At 31.5% G+C, this 18,503-nt stretch overlaps 5 protein-coding genes across 7 annotated transcripts; 1 reads left to right on the top strand and 4 right to left on the bottom strand.

The window, feature by feature from the left end:
• The first annotated feature begins 1,203 nt into the window (after positions 1-1,203).
• LOC145750419 (uncharacterized) lies at positions 1,204-9,478 on the top strand. 3 transcript variants are annotated; one of them, XM_082566458.1, is made up of 6 exons: positions 1,204-1,277; positions 7,932-8,222; positions 8,320-8,456; positions 8,558-8,702; positions 8,826-8,928; positions 9,036-9,478. In XM_082566458.1, exons 1-6 carry the CDS (start codon positions 1,223-1,225, stop codon positions 9,313-9,315), a joined length of 1,011 nt encoding a protein of 336 aa, XP_082422584.1. In that variant the 5' UTR covers positions 1,204-1,222; the 3' UTR covers positions 9,316-9,478. The 3 variants fall into 3 exon arrangements, with proteins under 3 accessions (XP_082422584.1, XP_082422582.1, XP_082422583.1); XM_082566456.1 differs by lacking the exon at positions 1,204-1,277 and adding an exon at positions 2,729-3,506; XM_082566457.1 differs by lacking the exon at positions 1,204-1,277 and adding an exon at positions 7,333-7,782.
• Positions 9,479-9,608: 130 nt separating this feature from the next.
• LOC145750195 (signal peptide peptidase-like 2B) lies at positions 9,609-11,517 on the bottom strand. The gene has a single exon (XM_082566167.1). The coding sequence runs from the start codon at positions 11,499-11,501 to the stop codon at positions 9,837-9,839; it is 1,665 nt and encodes a 554-aa protein (XP_082422293.1). The 5' UTR covers positions 11,502-11,517; the 3' UTR covers positions 9,609-9,836.
• Positions 11,518-11,920: 403 nt separating this feature from the next.
• LOC145750310 (cytochrome b-c1 complex subunit 2, mitochondrial-like) lies at positions 11,921-13,863 on the bottom strand. The gene is made up of 4 exons (XM_082566309.1): positions 13,318-13,863; positions 12,929-13,112; positions 12,672-12,824; positions 11,921-12,528 (listed from the first exon to the last, which is right to left on the bottom strand). The coding sequence occupies exons 1-4, from the start codon at positions 13,831-13,833 to the stop codon at positions 12,041-12,043; spliced, it is 1,341 nt and encodes a 446-aa protein (XP_082422435.1). The 5' UTR covers positions 13,834-13,863; the 3' UTR covers positions 11,921-12,040.
• Positions 13,864-14,781: 918 nt separating this feature from the next.
• LOC145749497 (dehydrogenase/reductase SDR family member 11-like) lies at positions 14,782-16,044 on the bottom strand. Its single transcript, XM_082565275.1, has 3 exons — positions 15,617-16,044; positions 15,270-15,547; positions 14,782-15,178 (listed from the first exon to the last, which is right to left on the bottom strand). Exons 1-3 carry the CDS (start codon positions 15,935-15,937, stop codon positions 15,019-15,021), a joined length of 759 nt encoding a protein of 252 aa, XP_082421401.1. The 5' UTR covers positions 15,938-16,044; the 3' UTR covers positions 14,782-15,018.
• On the bottom strand, positions 16,003-17,857 carry LOC145749498 (dehydrogenase/reductase SDR family member 11-like). Its single transcript, XM_082565276.1, has 4 exons — positions 17,768-17,857; positions 17,226-17,580; positions 16,869-17,146; positions 16,003-16,770 (listed from the first exon to the last, which is right to left on the bottom strand). The coding sequence occupies exons 2-4, from the start codon at positions 17,544-17,546 to the stop codon at positions 16,611-16,613; spliced, it is 759 nt and encodes a 252-aa protein (XP_082421402.1). The 5' UTR covers positions 17,547-17,580; positions 17,768-17,857; the 3' UTR covers positions 16,003-16,610.
• Positions 17,858-18,503: the final 646 nt, after the last annotated feature.

The following is an 18,503-nucleotide window of genomic DNA, read 5'->3' as shown; positions in this document are numbered from 1 at the left end:
TTTATGTGTTATACATTTGTTTAATACGAAGCGTTTTACTAAAAGTATGTTATCAAAAATAACGCGTAACCGTATAAAAAACTAAACCCTATCTATTTTAACAAACTCAGTAAATGTTATCAAATGTAAGTTGTGCGTTAAACTACCATACCGCTCAGAAGAACTGTTAAAACTTTAAACCCAGTTCCACTATGGCAAAGTTTGTTTTAAAATAACATTCCTGTAAAGTTTTTAAATTAGTTATAAATGACGTGGTATAATTAATATTTTAATAAATACCGTTATATCAAAACTTTTTGCTGTCATGATATTACTAATTGTCACTTACGCAAAAGCGCAAAAATAGTGAACATTGTTGCACGAAAACGTTATAATTATACGAGGTGGTGGCTAGTACGCAGTTTACAATTATTTACAACGTTATTAACCGCATTGTTTAAGGTAGTTTGAAAATTTATTTTAATTTAGGTTTGTTTGAAAATTATAAGTTTGTTAAAAAATGAGTTTTCTTGAAACATTTGAACCAGAAGGACAACCTGGAATAGTTGGGGTACCAGACAGAAGGGACTTACCCCCACCTCCATTTATTCCTAACCCACCACTTCCGCCCATACCCGGACCTTTTTTACCGGAAGAAGAAACTGTTGTGGTAACCACGACCACAATACGAATTGACGAAGATCTTATTGTACCGGATAGAACAGATTTTACACCTCCAATTTTTATACTTTTTCCCACTGAAAACCTGTTACCGCCTGGAACCGAAATTTTTGAAGTTCCAGCAATAACAACATCGCCACCTAATATAGCAAATACATTTGTACCTGACAGAAGGGATGGGAATACTGGTCCGACTTCTACAACAATGTCATTTCCCTTGCCTTCAATGTCCATACCCACTATAGAACCATATGTAATTGACAGGATACCTGAGCCTGTGCCGTTTAACCCACTTAACACAACCCCTACTTCGGATCTTTTGAACGGGACATTAACACAGATCTTTACAAATACAACACAGCCGTTTATGTCCGGTCTCTGCGGTTTTCCGGGTTTTTGCAACCCAGTAGCGGATTCAGCATGCGCTGATACAGAACTTGGACAATGTGCGTACTGCCCAGAATATAGCATTGCAATCTTTCTTGTCGTAATTAGTTTGGTAGCCCTTGCAATAGTCGTCGGAAACGGGTTAATATTGATGACCTATAAATTCACGGAAAAGATGAACAAGTCAGATATTATTAAATGCTCCGTTGCAGTTGCTGATTTTCTATCAGGTATGTAATTTTTTATAGATTACTAACATAACCTTTTAAAGCAAGTTTGTTATATTAACAAAGTAAAAAGAGTATACAGTCGCCAGAATAAGGGATCTTTTTCATTGAAGCAAAAAAAATGTCTTTAACATCACCAAACCATAAAGAAATATTATTATTTTTTATAAAGATAAATTTAACAAAAATATTTTAAAATAATAGAATAATGTAATTCATTACAAAATTATTTTGAATTGATATGTTGGACTCTTAACCATGATTTAAGTCAGACTTGACGATGACGTCACTAGTGATGATTTATTACAAGATCACATGACAATTTTTAACTAAAAAAAATAATAATTTAAAATACAGACGGCTCTAAATATTATTCTAGCTCCGCAACAATTTAATATTTTTATTCTTGTGGTGTTTATTCCTTTTATGGTGTTGACCTTTAAATGTCACGCAGTTTGTTAATGCGTCGCCTTACAGTAACAAATAGACCAAAAAGCGCAACTAATAGACCAAAGCATCCAATAACCAGTGAGTCTATGATAAACAATTAACACCCACTTTCACAAACAAAAAAATTACGCAAAGAACAAATTGCACAAATAACACAAACACTAACTGAGTTACCAAAGTTTTTTTAATGTAATTTTTTGTCTGTTAAATAAATGAAATTTTAAAGTAATTTTTTAATACTTTACAAAAAAAATAAAACACTGTTAACTTAAAAAGAAAATATCCATTGATAATGCCCCCCTTTTTCTTGTTAAGGCCTGCTTTTACAAAAAAATACAGAGGGTTTTAGAAAAAAATATAAGTCTTTTGAGAAAAATTTTATTTTATTTATTTTTTTAGCAACCAATTCTTAAGACTTTTGCATTCTAAGATAAATGGATAAAGTTTTAGATTTTTGTTTTTTGAAGAAAATTTACTGGGCCAGAAATTTTGCTTAAAATGAGAATTTGGGGTTCCCCGCAAACTTGCGGCCAACACTTAGTTGTGTTTATAATAATTTCTGAGAAAAACCACAGAAAGTTGCTCAAACGCGACGTTTCTTACTATTAACTTATACATCAACCATAGAGTACCTGGAAACAGAAAAAAGGTAGACAATGTTTTGAAATAAAATAGGCAAACTGCGAAGAATTTTAAACTTATTTTTTACATGAGCTGCTACGAATAGTAAGGTGTGAAATCAGTGGTTTGTATGTTTTAAAAATTATATTAACCAAAGCCATTTAAAAAAAAAAGTTAGAAAAAATATAATAAACTCTTATTCGTTTACCCTGTTATTTTACCAATAACAGAAAATGTTGTCAAATATATAACATAGCTATAGTTCTAAAATTAAAGAATTGAACTTGAAAATTAAAAGACAGACTTCAGTTTAGTTTATTATGTGCAGAATTGTTTCGTTCAAAAAATTAAGATAGTATTTTAACATTTAGATTATTTTCAAATTCGTTTTGAATTGTGTTAACCAGAAAATACAAGTTTGTTTTAAAAAAAGATTTTCTAAAAATTTTAAACCAATGAGACGACCCGTAATAGCTAAAGTACCAGACAGAAGGTGCTTTCCCCAACCACCTCCGCCAATACCAGGACCTCCTCCTTTACCGGAAGAACAAACTGCTGTGGTGCCACTGAGAACGCGGGGAGAAATTGCATATTTCGTTTTTGTACCGGATAGAATGTTTACACCACCAACAAAATCTCGTTGGCCGCCTCGTGGAATAATACAATCAGCACCTGATATACCAAATGTAATTGTACCTGACAGAAGGGATGAGGATACTAGCACGAATACGATAAAAGGTGTTACAGCAACAAATTTCCCCTTACCTTCTGTGTCTATACCCATTATTGAACAGAATTTAATTGAAAAAATGCCGGAGTCCACCATGTTAACTCTATTTAACATTAGCACTACTTCGAATCTATTGAACGGGACATTAGCACAGACTTTCACAAATACAAAACAGCCGTTTATGTCTGGCCTTTGCAAGTTTTCCGGCATTTGCAACCCAGCTGCGAATTCAGCATGTGCCGATACAGAACTTGGACAATGTGCGTACTGCCCACAAAGTAGCATTGCAATCTTTCTTTTTGCAATTGTTTTGATAGCCCTTGCTATTGTCGTCGGAAACGGGTTAATATTGATGACGTATAAATTCACGGAAAAGATGAACAAGTCAGATATTATTAAATGTTCCGTTGCAATTGCTGACTTTCTATCAGGTATGTAATTGTTTTTAGTTATTAGGTTACCAACATTACCTTTTAAAGCAAAAAAACATTACTTTTTTGTTATATAATAACAAAGTAAAAAGAGTATACAGTCGCCAGAATAAGAAAACTTTTTTTAATGAAGCAGAAAAAAATATATTTTACGTCACCAAACCATAACCAAACCTTAAAGGAATATTATCAATTTTATAAAAATAAATTTATAAAGATTAATTTTAAAATGATGTAATATAAAACAAGATTTTTTATATGATATTTTGGACTCTAAACGACGATTTACGTCACACACGACGATGACGTCACTCATGATGACTTGTTACATGACCACGTGACATTTATTTTTAGAAAAAAATAATAGACTTTGGATACTAACGCCTAATAATATAATTCTAGTTCCGCAAAAACTATTTATTTTATGGTTGAGTGTTGTTAATTAATTTTACAGTGGTAACCTAAATTTTAAAACAAACCCCTGAAACGCTTAGTCATAAAAAAACTTAAAAATTCACTATGGCTGGTATAAAATATATGGCATCTTGTACTAAAAAGGGCCTTCCTTACGCAAAAGAGCTTTTAAAGTTTATACCGTCGAATATACCAAATACACACAACATCTTTTTATAAATATTTGCAACAGATTCTGTTTTTTCTTATCTACTTTGTTTTACTCTACTATTTATTAAGAAAAATAAAAAGTCCAAAATACGACAACCATACAGTCCAGCTATATGGCGTTAGGCGTATTTGATCCGAAAATAAGAAAATTGTTAGGTTATAATGACGCTTTCCAATATTACATCACGCCACTTGCATCATATTTTTTAAATCAGATATATTATACAGCCGAGAAAATTCCAAAGGTCGTGTTGTTTAATATCTAGAATCATCCATAGACTATAGTAACCCGGAAATAGAGAAAAGTTTATATAATGCTTGCGTAAAAACAGGCAAATTGCAAAATATTTCAAAAAAGTTGTTTACATATAAGCAAAACAAGCGAGTTGCAAAGTATTTTAAATAATTTTTTTTTCATAGACTGCCATTTAATAGCTAAGTCAATAATTAGCAGCTTTTGTAATGTTTTAAAAGTTGGGTTAACAACAGTCATTTTAAAGTGATGTTGAAAATGTAGAAAGAGAACATGTTTTGAATGTATAGGACATTAGTTTTTGTTTAGTTTTGCGTTTAGACTTTTTAAATCTTTAGGTAAAACTATATGCCGTTTTTACTACAGGAAGTTTATCAAAGAATAAAATTGTTGTTAAGTTTTTAAAAAAAGGTTAAGGCAATTTTTTGAAATAGTTTTTTTTTTAAATTTTGCAGTCATGTGATTACTAATCGCCAGTGATGCAAGAGTATAAAAATAGTAAACATTAATGCACGAAAAATCAATTAAAAATGCTGAGCCGGCAGACAGCTTAAGTTCAGTTTATAAGTTATATGAAGTGTTATTTTATTAAAAAAAAAAGTTAGTATTTTTGCATTTAGGTTGTTTTAAAATTTATTTTAATTAGGGTTTAGTAGAAATTGTAAGTTTGTTTATAAAGATGAGTTTTCCTGAAGATCCTGAACGAACAAGGCGACCTGAAACTGCTGCATTTGTACCAGATAGAAAGGACCCACCCTCATTTTCTCCTAACCCACCACTTCCTCCAATACTGGGACCTCCCGAATTACCGGAAGAACAAATTGCTGTGGCACCCCCGATACCTGATTTTTTCGTACCTGATAGAATTTTCACACCCCCAACAATATTTCTTGCACCACCTCGTGAAATAATACAATCAACACCTAATATACCAAATGCAATTGTACCTGACAGAAGGGATGAGGACACTAGTTCAACAACGGTACAAAGTGTTACAACAACGTCTTCACCCTTACCTTCTATGTCTATACCCACTATAGAACCATTTCTTATTGACAGGATATCTGAGCCTGTGCCGTTGAATCAACTTAACACAAGTACTATTTCGGATCTTTTGAACGGGACATTGACACAGACTTTTACAAATACAACACAGCCGTTTATGTCTGGCCTTTGCGGTTTTCCTGGTATTTGCTACCCTGTAGCGGATTCAGCATGCGCTGATACAGAACTTGGACAGTGTTCGTACTGTCCACAAAGTAGCACAGTAGTTTTTCTTTTAGTAGTTGTTTTGGGAGCTCTTGCAATAGTCGTCGGAAACGGGTTAATATTGATGACCTATAAATTCACGAAAAAAATGAACAAGCCAGATATTATTAAATGCTCGGTAGCATTTGCTGACTTTTTATCAGGTACAAACATGTTATAAATTTTTTTTATATTTATATTACTAGAATTACTTTTATGAGGACAGTTTTTAATAATTCGTAGGGGTTGTATTATAGAAATAAAAAGAGGACATTTATAATCTTCCAAACAAATTTTCAGATAACAAAAATTATTTTTAAGGATATTTTTTAATTTAATTTTTGGACACAAAATGACGTTATTTGCCGTCTCCGGGCAGCCAATGACGTCACACGCGACGTATTAGGGCCACGCGACATTTATTTTTAGAAAATTTTTCAAACAGAATTTTTAATTAAATTAAAAAAATAATATTAAATAATACTGAGTACCAACGCCCCTAAAAATAATTGTTCAAAATCCCCAGTAGACTTTTCTTTGGTAAGGAATTTTAGTGTTTGTTATTTTGTTAATAGCCTAAATGTTAATATAATGTATGCCAACTTAAAACGAAATATGTTGTAAACCCTGTCACACGGTGAAACTATAAATAAACCAACGCGGTTTTAAAATATAGGGTAATTGAACTCTTACCGTTATATTTAATAACAAGGAACCGCCTTAGGCGACAGAGCTTTTATGATCTAACGATCTAACATATTACTTCCACCCCTTTATAGTTCAACACACTAAATGTTTTATAATCGCCATACAAATTTATTGTAAAAAAAATAATAAAAGTTAGAAAAAATGTAGAACTAAAGGGTCTAATTAAAGCTAGAAAAAAATAGTATTAGAAAATAGATATTACATTAGTATGAGTTTGTAAAATGTGCTCCATGATACAAAAGCTATTTTAGCTACAAATTACTAATTTAAATCAGCAAATTATTAATTAAAATTTTTAATATTCGTGTTTTCCCGAAACACTTAATTGCGTACTGTATCCGGCGTGTAGTTAATGAAAACATTAACCAGAATTATGTAAAACAGTATAAGCTGTCACAAAATTTCGAAAACTTTAACTTTAAGCAACCTTTCCATTTTAAATGACGTTAATTCGGTAACGAAAAAAAATTTGCATTTCTAAAGTGCGTTTTTCATTAATTAAATAATTTAGTTAGCTAATATTCTAATTTTACTTGCGAGCAAAAATCCCTGTATGCAAGTTAAGTTTCTTCGAAAAATTACTTCATTTATCATGCTGCGTGTGCGTCATCTAATGTTGTGCCTCTTGGTTAATTTAATATTGCATGTCTAGAAATGAAACGTCACTTCACGGAAAAACTCGAGTTATTTCTGTATTTGGTTTGGATTGGTCAGTCGGGGTAGCGTTTAGTGACGTTGTGATTGTTTTCTTGAGGCCTGAGGGCCAGATGTAACGTCATAACAGTTTTAGCACATACCAGTTTCAAACTATATTTGTATATTTACGAAAGATTCAGTAGCGTAAGATTTTGACAACATTTTTTTGCTGTTAGTTGTTAAGTGATCAATCAAACTAATAGGGAAAATTAATTAGTTGAGCATTCAAACTAATGGAAATAAATATTGAAAATCAAATGAACGATCCAGTTATTGGGAACGGCAGCGAAATGGATTCAAGCCGAAATTTTATATTGCCTGATCGGACACCTTTTTCTCTTGAAGAAATATTGCGAATGCTTGCTAATCAAGGAATACTTATACCTGCCGCGAATATAACTGCAAACGAGACAGATGTACCAAGTTTCAATTCTACTTCTACTATATTATTCAATGATACTTTTAGCATAGCTTTGAATAATTCTATACCCACAACCAAATTGTGTGGTGCACCTGGATTCTGCCATGAAAATTATGTTGAAAGTTGTGGAAATGAGACCCTGGGATCTTGTTCGCAATGTTCTACACCTGGAATAACCTTACTGCTGATATTTTCTGTTATTTTGGCATTGCTGGTCATCGTCTTTAATATTGGCGTGTTTGTTTTCACTCCTAGAGCAAGTGATAGTAGAAAAGCTAATCACGATATAGTAAAAAAGTCATTAGCAGTCGCAGATATTTTAACAGGTTTTTAGTTATATTTGGATTATACGTTTAACTTGTTTTCGATTCGAAAAATTGTTTCAAATAAGCATTATAATCCCAATAATAAACTACGTAGACTTTAATATTTTTTTTATTAATAAATAGCGTTTTAATATTCAATAATTTTTCAGGATTACAAATTTTCGCTGTGGCAATACCAAATGTCAGCACGACTTTGTCATCTACTTCGCGAGAATTGGACATGCTACAACTGAGCTACCGTGGAAGTACTGCTGCGACGGTTGGCGGGATATTTTTTGTGTTTACGTTCACTTCGTCCTTGTATCACTTGGTGTATTTTAGCCAACAGCGGCTTTATGCGCTGGTATCTCCAATAAACTACAAGCTTCAGACCAAAAAGGCGATCTATCTTGGTTTGCTTATTACGTGGTTATTGGCAGCAGTTGCAGCTTCAGTACCAGGTAAGCAGTAGCGGGTTTTTAACTAAACAAAGACATCTTAATTAATAGAATATTTGGGTGGAAAAGAAAATTTCCTCAATTAAATTTTTTTTTCCAGCTTGGTTTCCTGATCAATTTATTTACACTTACTTTCACACGACGTTTTTTTTCTACCCTGCTTTGCTTAATTCCTCTGCAATAGGGACGGGTGCTGCTGCTTTGGCAGTTTTTACAATCCTGCCCTTCGTTCTTATGGTAAGTTACTAAAACAATAAATAGGTAATTGGTTTTAAATAAATTGGCCTATTATGATATTAGTTACTTAAAATGTAAAACATCTTTTTTATCAATTTCAGGTGTCCATAATTATTGCAACTGCTATTCTTCTTAAAAAAGCAATAACTCGACAGTCGAAGCTGGTGTCTATAGATGAAACAAAACAACAGTCTTCGGTATTCGTGACGTTTGCCATTATGACAATAGGATTTACAATAACATTGCGTAAGTGGAAACGTAGTTGGATATTAGTCTAACGTAACAAAACCCGCTATTAAGATTTATAGACCATATCATTTAAAGTATCTTGTTATTAATAGTGTATTTTACATTTATGATTTTTTTTAGTTCCGATCATAATCGTGGTTGCCCTTTTTTATGCTGGAGTGTTAAACTGCGACAACCTTGGAACTCCCTACTTGATCTGCTTTTATCTCAGCATGGCAAACAGGTTTGTTAAGCCTTCTTTAAACCCACATTTTTGAACAATTTAAAATTGAGAGAAGAAGGTTGTTCTACTTTACTGTAAAATGAACTTCAATTTCTTTTTTTGTTTAGTTTGGTGAACGTAATCGTGTACAGTTTACGCGACCATATGTTCCGAAAGAGGGTGAAGACTTGGTTAAGCTCATGCGCTGGTTCTTCCGCTGGCAAAATGTCCCCAACATTATCAAAACCAACTGGCAAAACTGGATTAACGAAAACAAGTGGTCAGTCAGCGGGCGACAAACGCAACCCTCGTATTTCATCGAGCGAGGGTAGTCTTGGTAGCGGTTTGACAAAGTCGTCATCCGATAGAAACGAAAGCTCCTCTACAGTTTTGCCGATGAGTCCATAAAAAACACTGTCTATTTTTGTACTAATATTTTTTTATTTGTTCCTTTTAATTACCTGTGAATATTTTTGATTTTCTGCGTAATGTAACATCGCTCACATAAAGAAAACTTAAAAAGGTTTGTTTATTAAAAAAATATTAAGTTAAAATTTGGTTAAAAAAAATGTAAAATATTTCCTGTATTTTTTTAAAAGATTAAAAAAATGTAAAAGAATTACTGTTTTTTCTAAAAAAGTATTTGTTAAAACTGGTTGTAAATTATTTTTAACAAAGAATCGTTTTACATTTGCATGTTTATTTGTTTATAATATTTCAATTTCGTTTTAAGTACAGTTTTGTTAATGTAAAGAACTAAACAGCAATAAAAAATTATTTGCAAATAAAAATAATAGCCTACTCTAAGAATAAACATTAGATACAAATAATTTACCAAGTAAAAAATAACTCTTCTGCTTATCTACCACAGTTTAGGTTATACAATTCGGTGTCACAAAAATTTCAAACCACAAATATAAAAATAGTTGCTACAAAAGACTCTCGTTTTCTTCTGTATTTTTGGAACCAGACACTTGTGGAACTTGTGTTGAGTTTGGATTTATTTCACCACACCAGATTGCTTGTAATTCCTTTCGCTTAAGAGCAACTACTAGAGTACTAATCAAGCAGCAAGGTACCAGGTACAGTAAGGCAGGTTGCCCAGTCATCATGATAAACATAGCTGTAAATGTTATAATAAGGCCAACACCATACCCCACCATAGCTGAAAAAAAATAGGAATGAGTACGTATCGCATTTGTGCTGATCTTTGCATCCCAAGTTGAGCAAAATCCTACATGTAATCCTGGAAGAATAACATCTCCAAATCCAAGCAGGGAATATGACCTTTCAACACAGCTGTACAAGGGTGATGAATTAAACTTCGGTAACTTAAAAAGCATTGGAAGCTCTTCTTGTGTTTTGCCCGTACCACCTGTTGCAACATGTAACATTATACTTTCATGATCCTTGGTGAACAGAGGAGTAATAAAAACATAAAATACATCATAAATAAAAAATAAAACCAGTAGAACAGTAGAAATTTTGTAACTTGAGAGCTTGATCGTTTTAATCATGTAAATACAAAAGCTTGCCCCCAAAATGTCTTGCATTATCCAAGCAAATGACTCCTTTCTATAATCAACCCAGATAACAGCAAACATACCACACAGGAACAACAAGAAGAGTACACCCATTGGTGGTCTTTGTCTCAGAACTGGAATATTGTTTTCAGGAATTTTATATCTATTCATGCAGGAACATTTTTGAAACATCAAGTAAAATAAATCAAACAGAGACAGTGCAGATGCATAGGCAAAAACTCCAATTAAAAAATAAACTAGATAGTCATAAAAGAAATACATACATAATATTGAAATCGAACACATAAAAAAGAAAAAAATGGCATGCGGGACTGTGATACGAAATCCAAATTCAATTTCAGATTCTTCCTTTTTTCCAGCAGCTTCTCTACCATTGTTATCATCGAGGGAAGAACTTGGTGATAATGAAGTACCGGCAACAGGTTTTTGCGTACTTCGACTCTGTAAACCACGCAACCATCCACCAATGGCACATGTTATAACAGCCAAAAACCACATCACAAAAGCATTGGGATCTATATGTGATGGCATGGATAGAGTATATGGATATATCTTAACATTTTCTTGCCCATGTTTAGATACATAGTCTTCATACCTTAAGTAATCAATTTTTTTAATAACTGTAACAGAAATGTTTATGAAGTTAAACTGTTCCATATCAGCACCAGGAATAATAAGGTTATCGTCAATGTTTACAACCATAAGTCCAATGCCATCTGACTTTCGAACATTCAACGCCTTATCATAAAATGTGCACTCCCCACGCTTTACAATTGCAATCGATTTTTGTAAAGATTTATAATCAGTTAAATTACAGCCCAATGAAGGGTAGATAGATACAGATTTGTTCCAGTCTTCCCATACTGTTTCAAATGACGGTGGACCAATTGGTATTTGCTTAAAGTTAGAGTTGTAGGCTAAGCATATTTCAATAGCATCGCCTTCCTTTGCTTTAAACTGCAAAAATCCGTATTCAGAAAGATTTGCATCGACACTTTTTAAATTAAAAACAACGTTTAGGAGAAGCCCATAAACCAATTGAAAAAACATTAGGAAACAATCTGATATAGCTAAAATTAAAAATAAATACACTTATAATATAATAAACTTAAAACTATTTAACTATTTCTATAATAACTGACGTCTGGCGATTTTTAAGTAAAATTAGCTCATTAAATTTAAAACATGACGTTAACTGGAGAAAGTGTAAATAGAGGTCGTAGCATATGCATATATATTTTAATAAAGGATATGACCATATTCTGGTTTTAAATTATGGCCACAGTTTTTTTCTTGGTATTTAAAAATATGTTTGAGGTCAACTGAATATACTTAGTCTAAATAGAAATAAACTTCTGTTAAACTAATATATTGTTTATAGTAGTTTTGTATTAATTTTAACATGTCACTTAAAAAGAAAACTTTATCTCTTCTGTTTTATTTACCTAAAACACATTTAATATACTATAAACGGATATCTTTTTATTTATTATATATCTGCCAAAACAATTTTAACACAGAAAAGAACTTTTTTAATTTGAACATCCAAAAACCATAATAAATTATAGAAAAAAATAAAATAAATTTAGTTAACAGAGGTCTTGTAAATATAATCCATCAGGTGAATTACCAACAGAAACCAAGCCTCTTTTGCCACCAAGAACTTGCTTGGCAATTGCTGCAACACTTTGGTCAGTGACACCATCAATAAGAGAACAGATTGCATCTGGAGAGGCGAAAGTACCAAGAACTGAAGCTTGAACAGCTGCATCAACAGCCATATTTGCAGATGATTCGGCATTCATTTTGATGATCGATTTTAGGCGATTCTTTGCTGCGTTAACATCTTCAGATTTTATAGCACCCCCAGCAATTTTGTTGCACTCGTCATTAGCTGCTTTAACAACATTGCGAATACTTTCTTTTGGTGACACAACATGAACAACAAACAATCCATTGTCAGAGTAATTGATGGAAGTTGAGGAAGTGGAAAATGCAGCACCAGTGGCCTTCTCTACGGCCTTGTTAAGTAAACCATTTGCCAATCCTGACCCTCGTTTAATGTTGCATCGGCCACCTATTTATTTTAAAACCAACAAAAAACATATTAAAGTATCTTAAGTATAATCAACTATCTGTAACTTATCGTATAAATATATTTTATATTTTGATAAATTTAGATAAAAATCATAACAATTATTTTAACACTTCAAATCTTACCTAAGACTTGGGATAGAACTGCAAGGGCAATGGCATTTTTACTGTTAAGTGAAACTCCGTTAAATGATATAGCAGCTTGAACAATGTCTAAGTCACTATCGATATGAAGTTCACTTTGTACAAATTCAGAAGCATTTCTTTGACCAGAGATACCTACAATAAATTTCAAAAAAATTAGCAAATGATGACCTTAAGTTTTACGATTCTTTTTTTTATAAATATGGTAAAGCATGTAGAAAAGAAATCAATTTTGCTACCTCCTCTTATGTTAAGAGCATCTCCGCATTCAAGTAATGTATCATGACTTATTCCAGAACTACCAAGCACCATGTTACCACAGTTAAAAGTGGAAAGATGTTCAGAAAGCATTTCTGCAGTGTGTTTGCCAATCGTGCAGTCTGGGCTGAGAATTGAGTTACCTAAACCCCCTCTAAAAGATGCCTGTAAAATCACACAACAGTTATAGGTGGTTTTAATGATAATACCCTTATGAATTATATGCATGCTAAATTACTAATTTTATTAATTTCCCATTTAAACCAAAACCCACGTGTCCCTAAAAACCTACTTAACTATCATTTAAAGCAACAGGTTAAATATTGAAAATTTGAAACTTTAGCCTAAATAAAATAATAATTGTTTTAACCTTGTGAGCTGCTTCCATTAAAACATATCCAGGATCGCTGTCAGCCAATTGCTTTTGAAAACCCATGCGCTTGGATATTTCTTCCAATTCCCACCAAGAGAACTTGGGAGCAAAAATTGATGGCATCAAAACATCAACAAACAACTCCTTAATGTCTGTTGAATTGCAACTTAACTTGTACATAAGATGTTCCCTCCCTGAGGTTACTTCCAAACTTCCACCAAGGGAAGCAATTAGCTGGGTGGTTAGAAAAGCAGTGTTCTTAGTATTTGTTAATGCTGCCGACACTTGCATGGCATGAGAAAGACCGAGGCTTGTTGAACTTTCATCTCTGCTTCCGGAGTTAACAAGAAGGACAAGATTTGCTGTCCTTGCTGATTCATTTGTGCTCACCACTTTTAAAGCATTGTTGATTTGACTTAGCTTTGTGCCAATGATTCTAGGTTGTAGCTCGGTCTGTGAACTAAAAAATCTTCCAGTGGTTCTTGCCAAGGTTTGGTGTAGTCTTCCGTACATTTTAAAAAAGGGGTTTACCTAAGCTTAGTAAGTCACTAAAAGCAATATAACATAAACCAACTAACCAATTTATTAACTGATTAAACTAAACATCACATCACCTTGAATTATTTTTAATATTAACTAGATTACGTCTAGCAAAAGTTGGCGAAAAACTACACTAAACCGTTTAATCTACTAGTTTAAAATTACTGTTTAATAACATCTAATTAATTTAGAAATAAAAATTTAATCAGACAAACAGGACCTTATTAAAATCATGACAAAACTAAATATACACAATCTACAGGAAAATGGTTTTATATTATTCCTAAAACTTTGTATAAGTTCGACATGCATCATTTGTTCCAAAAACTTTTTCAAAAAATGTATTTATTTTATTTTTTGTAAATCACAAAATATAGAAATGTGGTTTTTAATTTTAAACGTTGCTATTGATAGCCAATAATTAAAAAAATCTATAACTTTTTGTTATAGCTAAACATCTTGATAGTAAGGCATGGAGAAATGCGAGATTACTAGTTAACGCTATAGCAATTAAATTTGCTTTTCTCAATATTTTTCGCGTGGCCACATTCAGTAATGTCCGCCAATAAACAATATATTATTGTGTTTAAAAATTAATTAAAAAAACATTTTTTAAAAGAAAGATATTGTTGACATTTCTTGAAAATATTTTTCTACCTTATTGTAAACAAATGTTAAACAATATTTTTCTGTGCTGAGTATTAAACATATCACTTTCCAATGTTTTACATTTTTAGATTTAAAAAGCTTTTAAATAATAATTTGATTTTAATTGTCATTGGCTGTGTATCCTTAATATAACTCGGTGGGAAAATGTTGACCTTAACATTAAATTTTTACAACTTTGAAATAATGTGCAACTTGTACCCAAGAATATTTTGTAAGTATGTTTAAAAATAAAACCTGTTTTGTTTTGTATTACTTTATTTGCATATGGTATAAATGGAAACAGTAGGTCGGTCGTATTAATATACAATAAAGTACAACGACATTATCTTACTTGCAACATACCAGTACTCTGTGGAATTACATTTAATTTTTTGCAACAGGATTTTTATGACTAATTATTTATGATTGCAATAAGCATATTATGCATAGGATAGTATAGTTGATTTATAAGCATTATGTATAAAATGTAATAACCTAGCTGGTTATGTTTTAAAACTCTTGCTCAGTTGGCCTGATGTAAATTTCATTTACATCCATGTGGGGAGGAGCAGTTAAAACAAATTCAACAGCATCAGCAATATCATCTGCCTGTAAACAACTCATTGTGCCGTATTTTTTCCTTGCTTTATCTGGGTCATTTTTATGAGCTCTAAAAAAATCATTTAATTGGACTTTAAAATCGTGTTTTTTTAGAATATTTTATTATATTATTTTTAGTAGATTTAAATATTATAATAAACCTGAATGCAAATTCAGTTTCCACTATTCCGGGAGATATGGATGCTGAACGAATGTGGGAGTTAAGAGCCCTTAATTCCTTTCTTAGTCCTTCTGTGAGAGCTGTAACTGCAAATTTGGAAGCCGAATACAATGGCCATGCAACAAGTCTGTGACCAGACATGCTGTTCATATTAATAATGACCCCGTCATCAATTCCTGCTTCTTTCATTAATGAACATGATTCCCTTGTCACCAAGCAAAGAGCTATCACATTAACATCCATCATCTCTCGCCATTCCTAACAAACACGAAACATGAGTTTAAAAATGGCCTAGTTTTATTATAGCAATATACTTAGCCAACATACTTCTGTTTTTCCAGTTAAAATTGGGGAATCCCAACCTAGTCCAGCGTTATTAACACAAACATGGATTGCTCCAAACTTTTCCTTGATGAACTTGAACATCAACATTATTTCATCATCTTGTCTTAAATCACATTTAATTGGAAACATTTTTCCACCAGTTGAATTGCTGTTTAATTCATTGGCAATTTCTTGTAGCTTCTCCAAATTGCGAGCACATGCAACTACATTCATTCCATTTTTAACCAATCTACTGACAACAGCTTTCCCTATTCCAGCAGAAGCTCCAGTAACCAATGCAATTTTACCAATCCATTTATCCATGTTTGCATTTAAAAGCAATTAAAATATTGTAAGCAATAATTAAACTAAATTAATTAGTTACTTCCTGTTGAGAAAAAATAACGCACATTTTATTGTTTAATATCTTACTAACAGGCATAGATATTACATGTGATAAATTTGAAGGAAATACTCCCAATGAAATTAGGTGTTGGTTACTTTTGAATAAACAAACCAAAAAAGGAGTTTTTCAAAAACACAGAGTAAAGCGGTGGCAAATGCTACATACAAAAAATATATTAGAAAATTTTTTTTAATTCTTTAAAATACTTTTAAATAGAATTTGGGAACATGGTCAGCAGTTTAACTAAAAAAAAGCTTAATTTTTAATCAAGAAAATTTTTAAGTTAGAAATTTAATAAAATAAAAAAAAATGATATTAAAAAGTTAAAATCAAGAATATAATAAATTGTACAGTAGTTAAATAAATAAAAAGTAAATTGTATTTTTGGAAATTTTTTTGGGCATCTAATCTATAAAAAGTTAAATATTTTAAACATGATTTTAGTACAAAAAGCATCAGATTACAGAAACTAATAAAGGTGTGAACATCATTAAAAAAATTACAATGGATTAAAAAAAACATACATTCGTTTATTTTTTGCATCACCTATAAGCATTTTGCGAATACTTGTATTGATAGTTTAAATTATGTTTAACCAACTTGCTCAGTTGGTCTAATGTAAATTTCATTCACATCCATGTGGGGAGGAGCAGTTAAAACAAATTCAACAGCATCAGCAATATCATCTGCTTGTAAACATTTTAAATTGCTGTAAGTTTTCCCTGCTCTTTCTGGCTCATTTACCCTCATTCTAAAAAAAACAAAAATTTATTGAATATTCAGACTTCAAATACAATAGTTTTTTATTTTTTATTATACTTATTATTTCCAACGTAATAGTTAAAGTACCTGTATGCAAATTCAGTTTCTACTACTCCAGGTGAGATTGATGCGGAGCGAATATGGGAGTTAAGAGCCCTTAATTCCTTTCTCAGTCCCTCTGTTAGAGCTGTTACTGCAAATTTGGTTGCGGAATACATTGGAAGTCCCAAAAGTCTGTGACCCGACATGCTGTTAATGTTAATAATCACGCCATCGTCAATATTTGCTTCTTTCATTACAGTGCATGCTTCCCTTGTGACCAAGCAAAGAGCAATCACATTGACATCCACCATTTCTCTCCAATCCTAACATTGATATAATTAAAAAAATGGTTTATTTTTAAAACATGTACCTAACAATATACCAATTCTAAGTTTAACTTACTTCTGTTTTTCCAGTCAAAAGTGGAGCATCCCAAGCTAGTCCAGCATTATTTACACAGACATGAAGTGCCCCAAACTTTTCCTTAATAAACTTGAACATCGACATTATTTCATCATCTTGTTTTAAATCACATTTTATGGGAAACATTTTTCCACTTTTTGAGTTGCTGTTTAATTTGTTGGCAATTTCTTGTAGCCTTTCCAAATTGCGGGCACATGCAACTACATTCATTCCACTTTTAACCAATCTACTGACAACAGCTTTCCCTATTCCAGCAGAAGCCCCAGTAACCAACGCAATTTTGCCAATCCATTTATTCATGCTTGCCTTTAGAAGCAACTTTATTAAGAAAAATCTAAAATAAATTATTTCTACTTTATGTATTTAAAATGCAGCTTTTTTAAAAAAAAACTGACGATAGTGAGATTGAGATGGTAAGAAAAAAATCAGTTTTACTTTTTACAATTTTAATAACAGAAAATTAATAAGAAATTAATAAAAATAATTTTTTTACGAATTAAAAAAATATGTTGTTAAAATACTTGCAACGGCATAGCTATAATACTGCTGGTGCTAATCACGTTGTGTACAAAATCTGCAATGTAAGCAAAACCACTGGTGACGTAAGACCGGTTGCTGTGCCAAACAAACGTAAGCGGGGAATTCCCGAACATGGTTAGTGTTTAAGGTAGAAAAAAAGGTTTCTTGTCTTACCCTATAATTGTTTGCATAGTTAAAAAGTTTTTAAATAAAATAAACAAACAAGCATTTAAATAAAATAAACAAACAAAAATTATTTTTTAAACATGTATTTTAATTACTAATATCATAAAATACATTATATTAAATTTTAAATGCTTAATATCAAACTTTAATTTTTAATAAACAAACAAGAATTTAAATATAATAAACAAACAAAAATTAAATTTTTAATCCATTTTCGAGGTGTTAATATTATAATATATAACTGACCAAAATTTGAAAACTTAATAACGATCTCTAAATTTTAATAAACAAACACCTATTAATTACTAATTAATAATATTAAAATTATCAAAATAGGAGGATTGAAACACATTATGATAATAAACAACATACTAAAATTTTAAAAATTTATATACACAAAATCAAAAGTTATTCGATTTCAAAATTCGGATTAGTAAGAATAAAAATAAAAACTAGATTTATTTGATAAATAAAATATGGTTCGAAATTATTTGATTATGTTTAGCATAAATTTTTATAAACAAAAAAAATATACTTACACCTTAACTAAGA

Source organism: Corella eumyota, chromosome 4 (genome assembly GCF_963082875.1).
Source record: "Corella eumyota chromosome 4, kaCorEumy4.1, whole genome shotgun sequence".
Lineage (NCBI taxonomy): Eukaryota > Metazoa > Chordata > Ascidiacea > Phlebobranchia > Corellidae > Corella > Corella eumyota.
The sequence above is the reverse complement of the archived record's forward strand: the minus strand, read 5'-3'. Positions and strand labels throughout refer to the sequence as shown.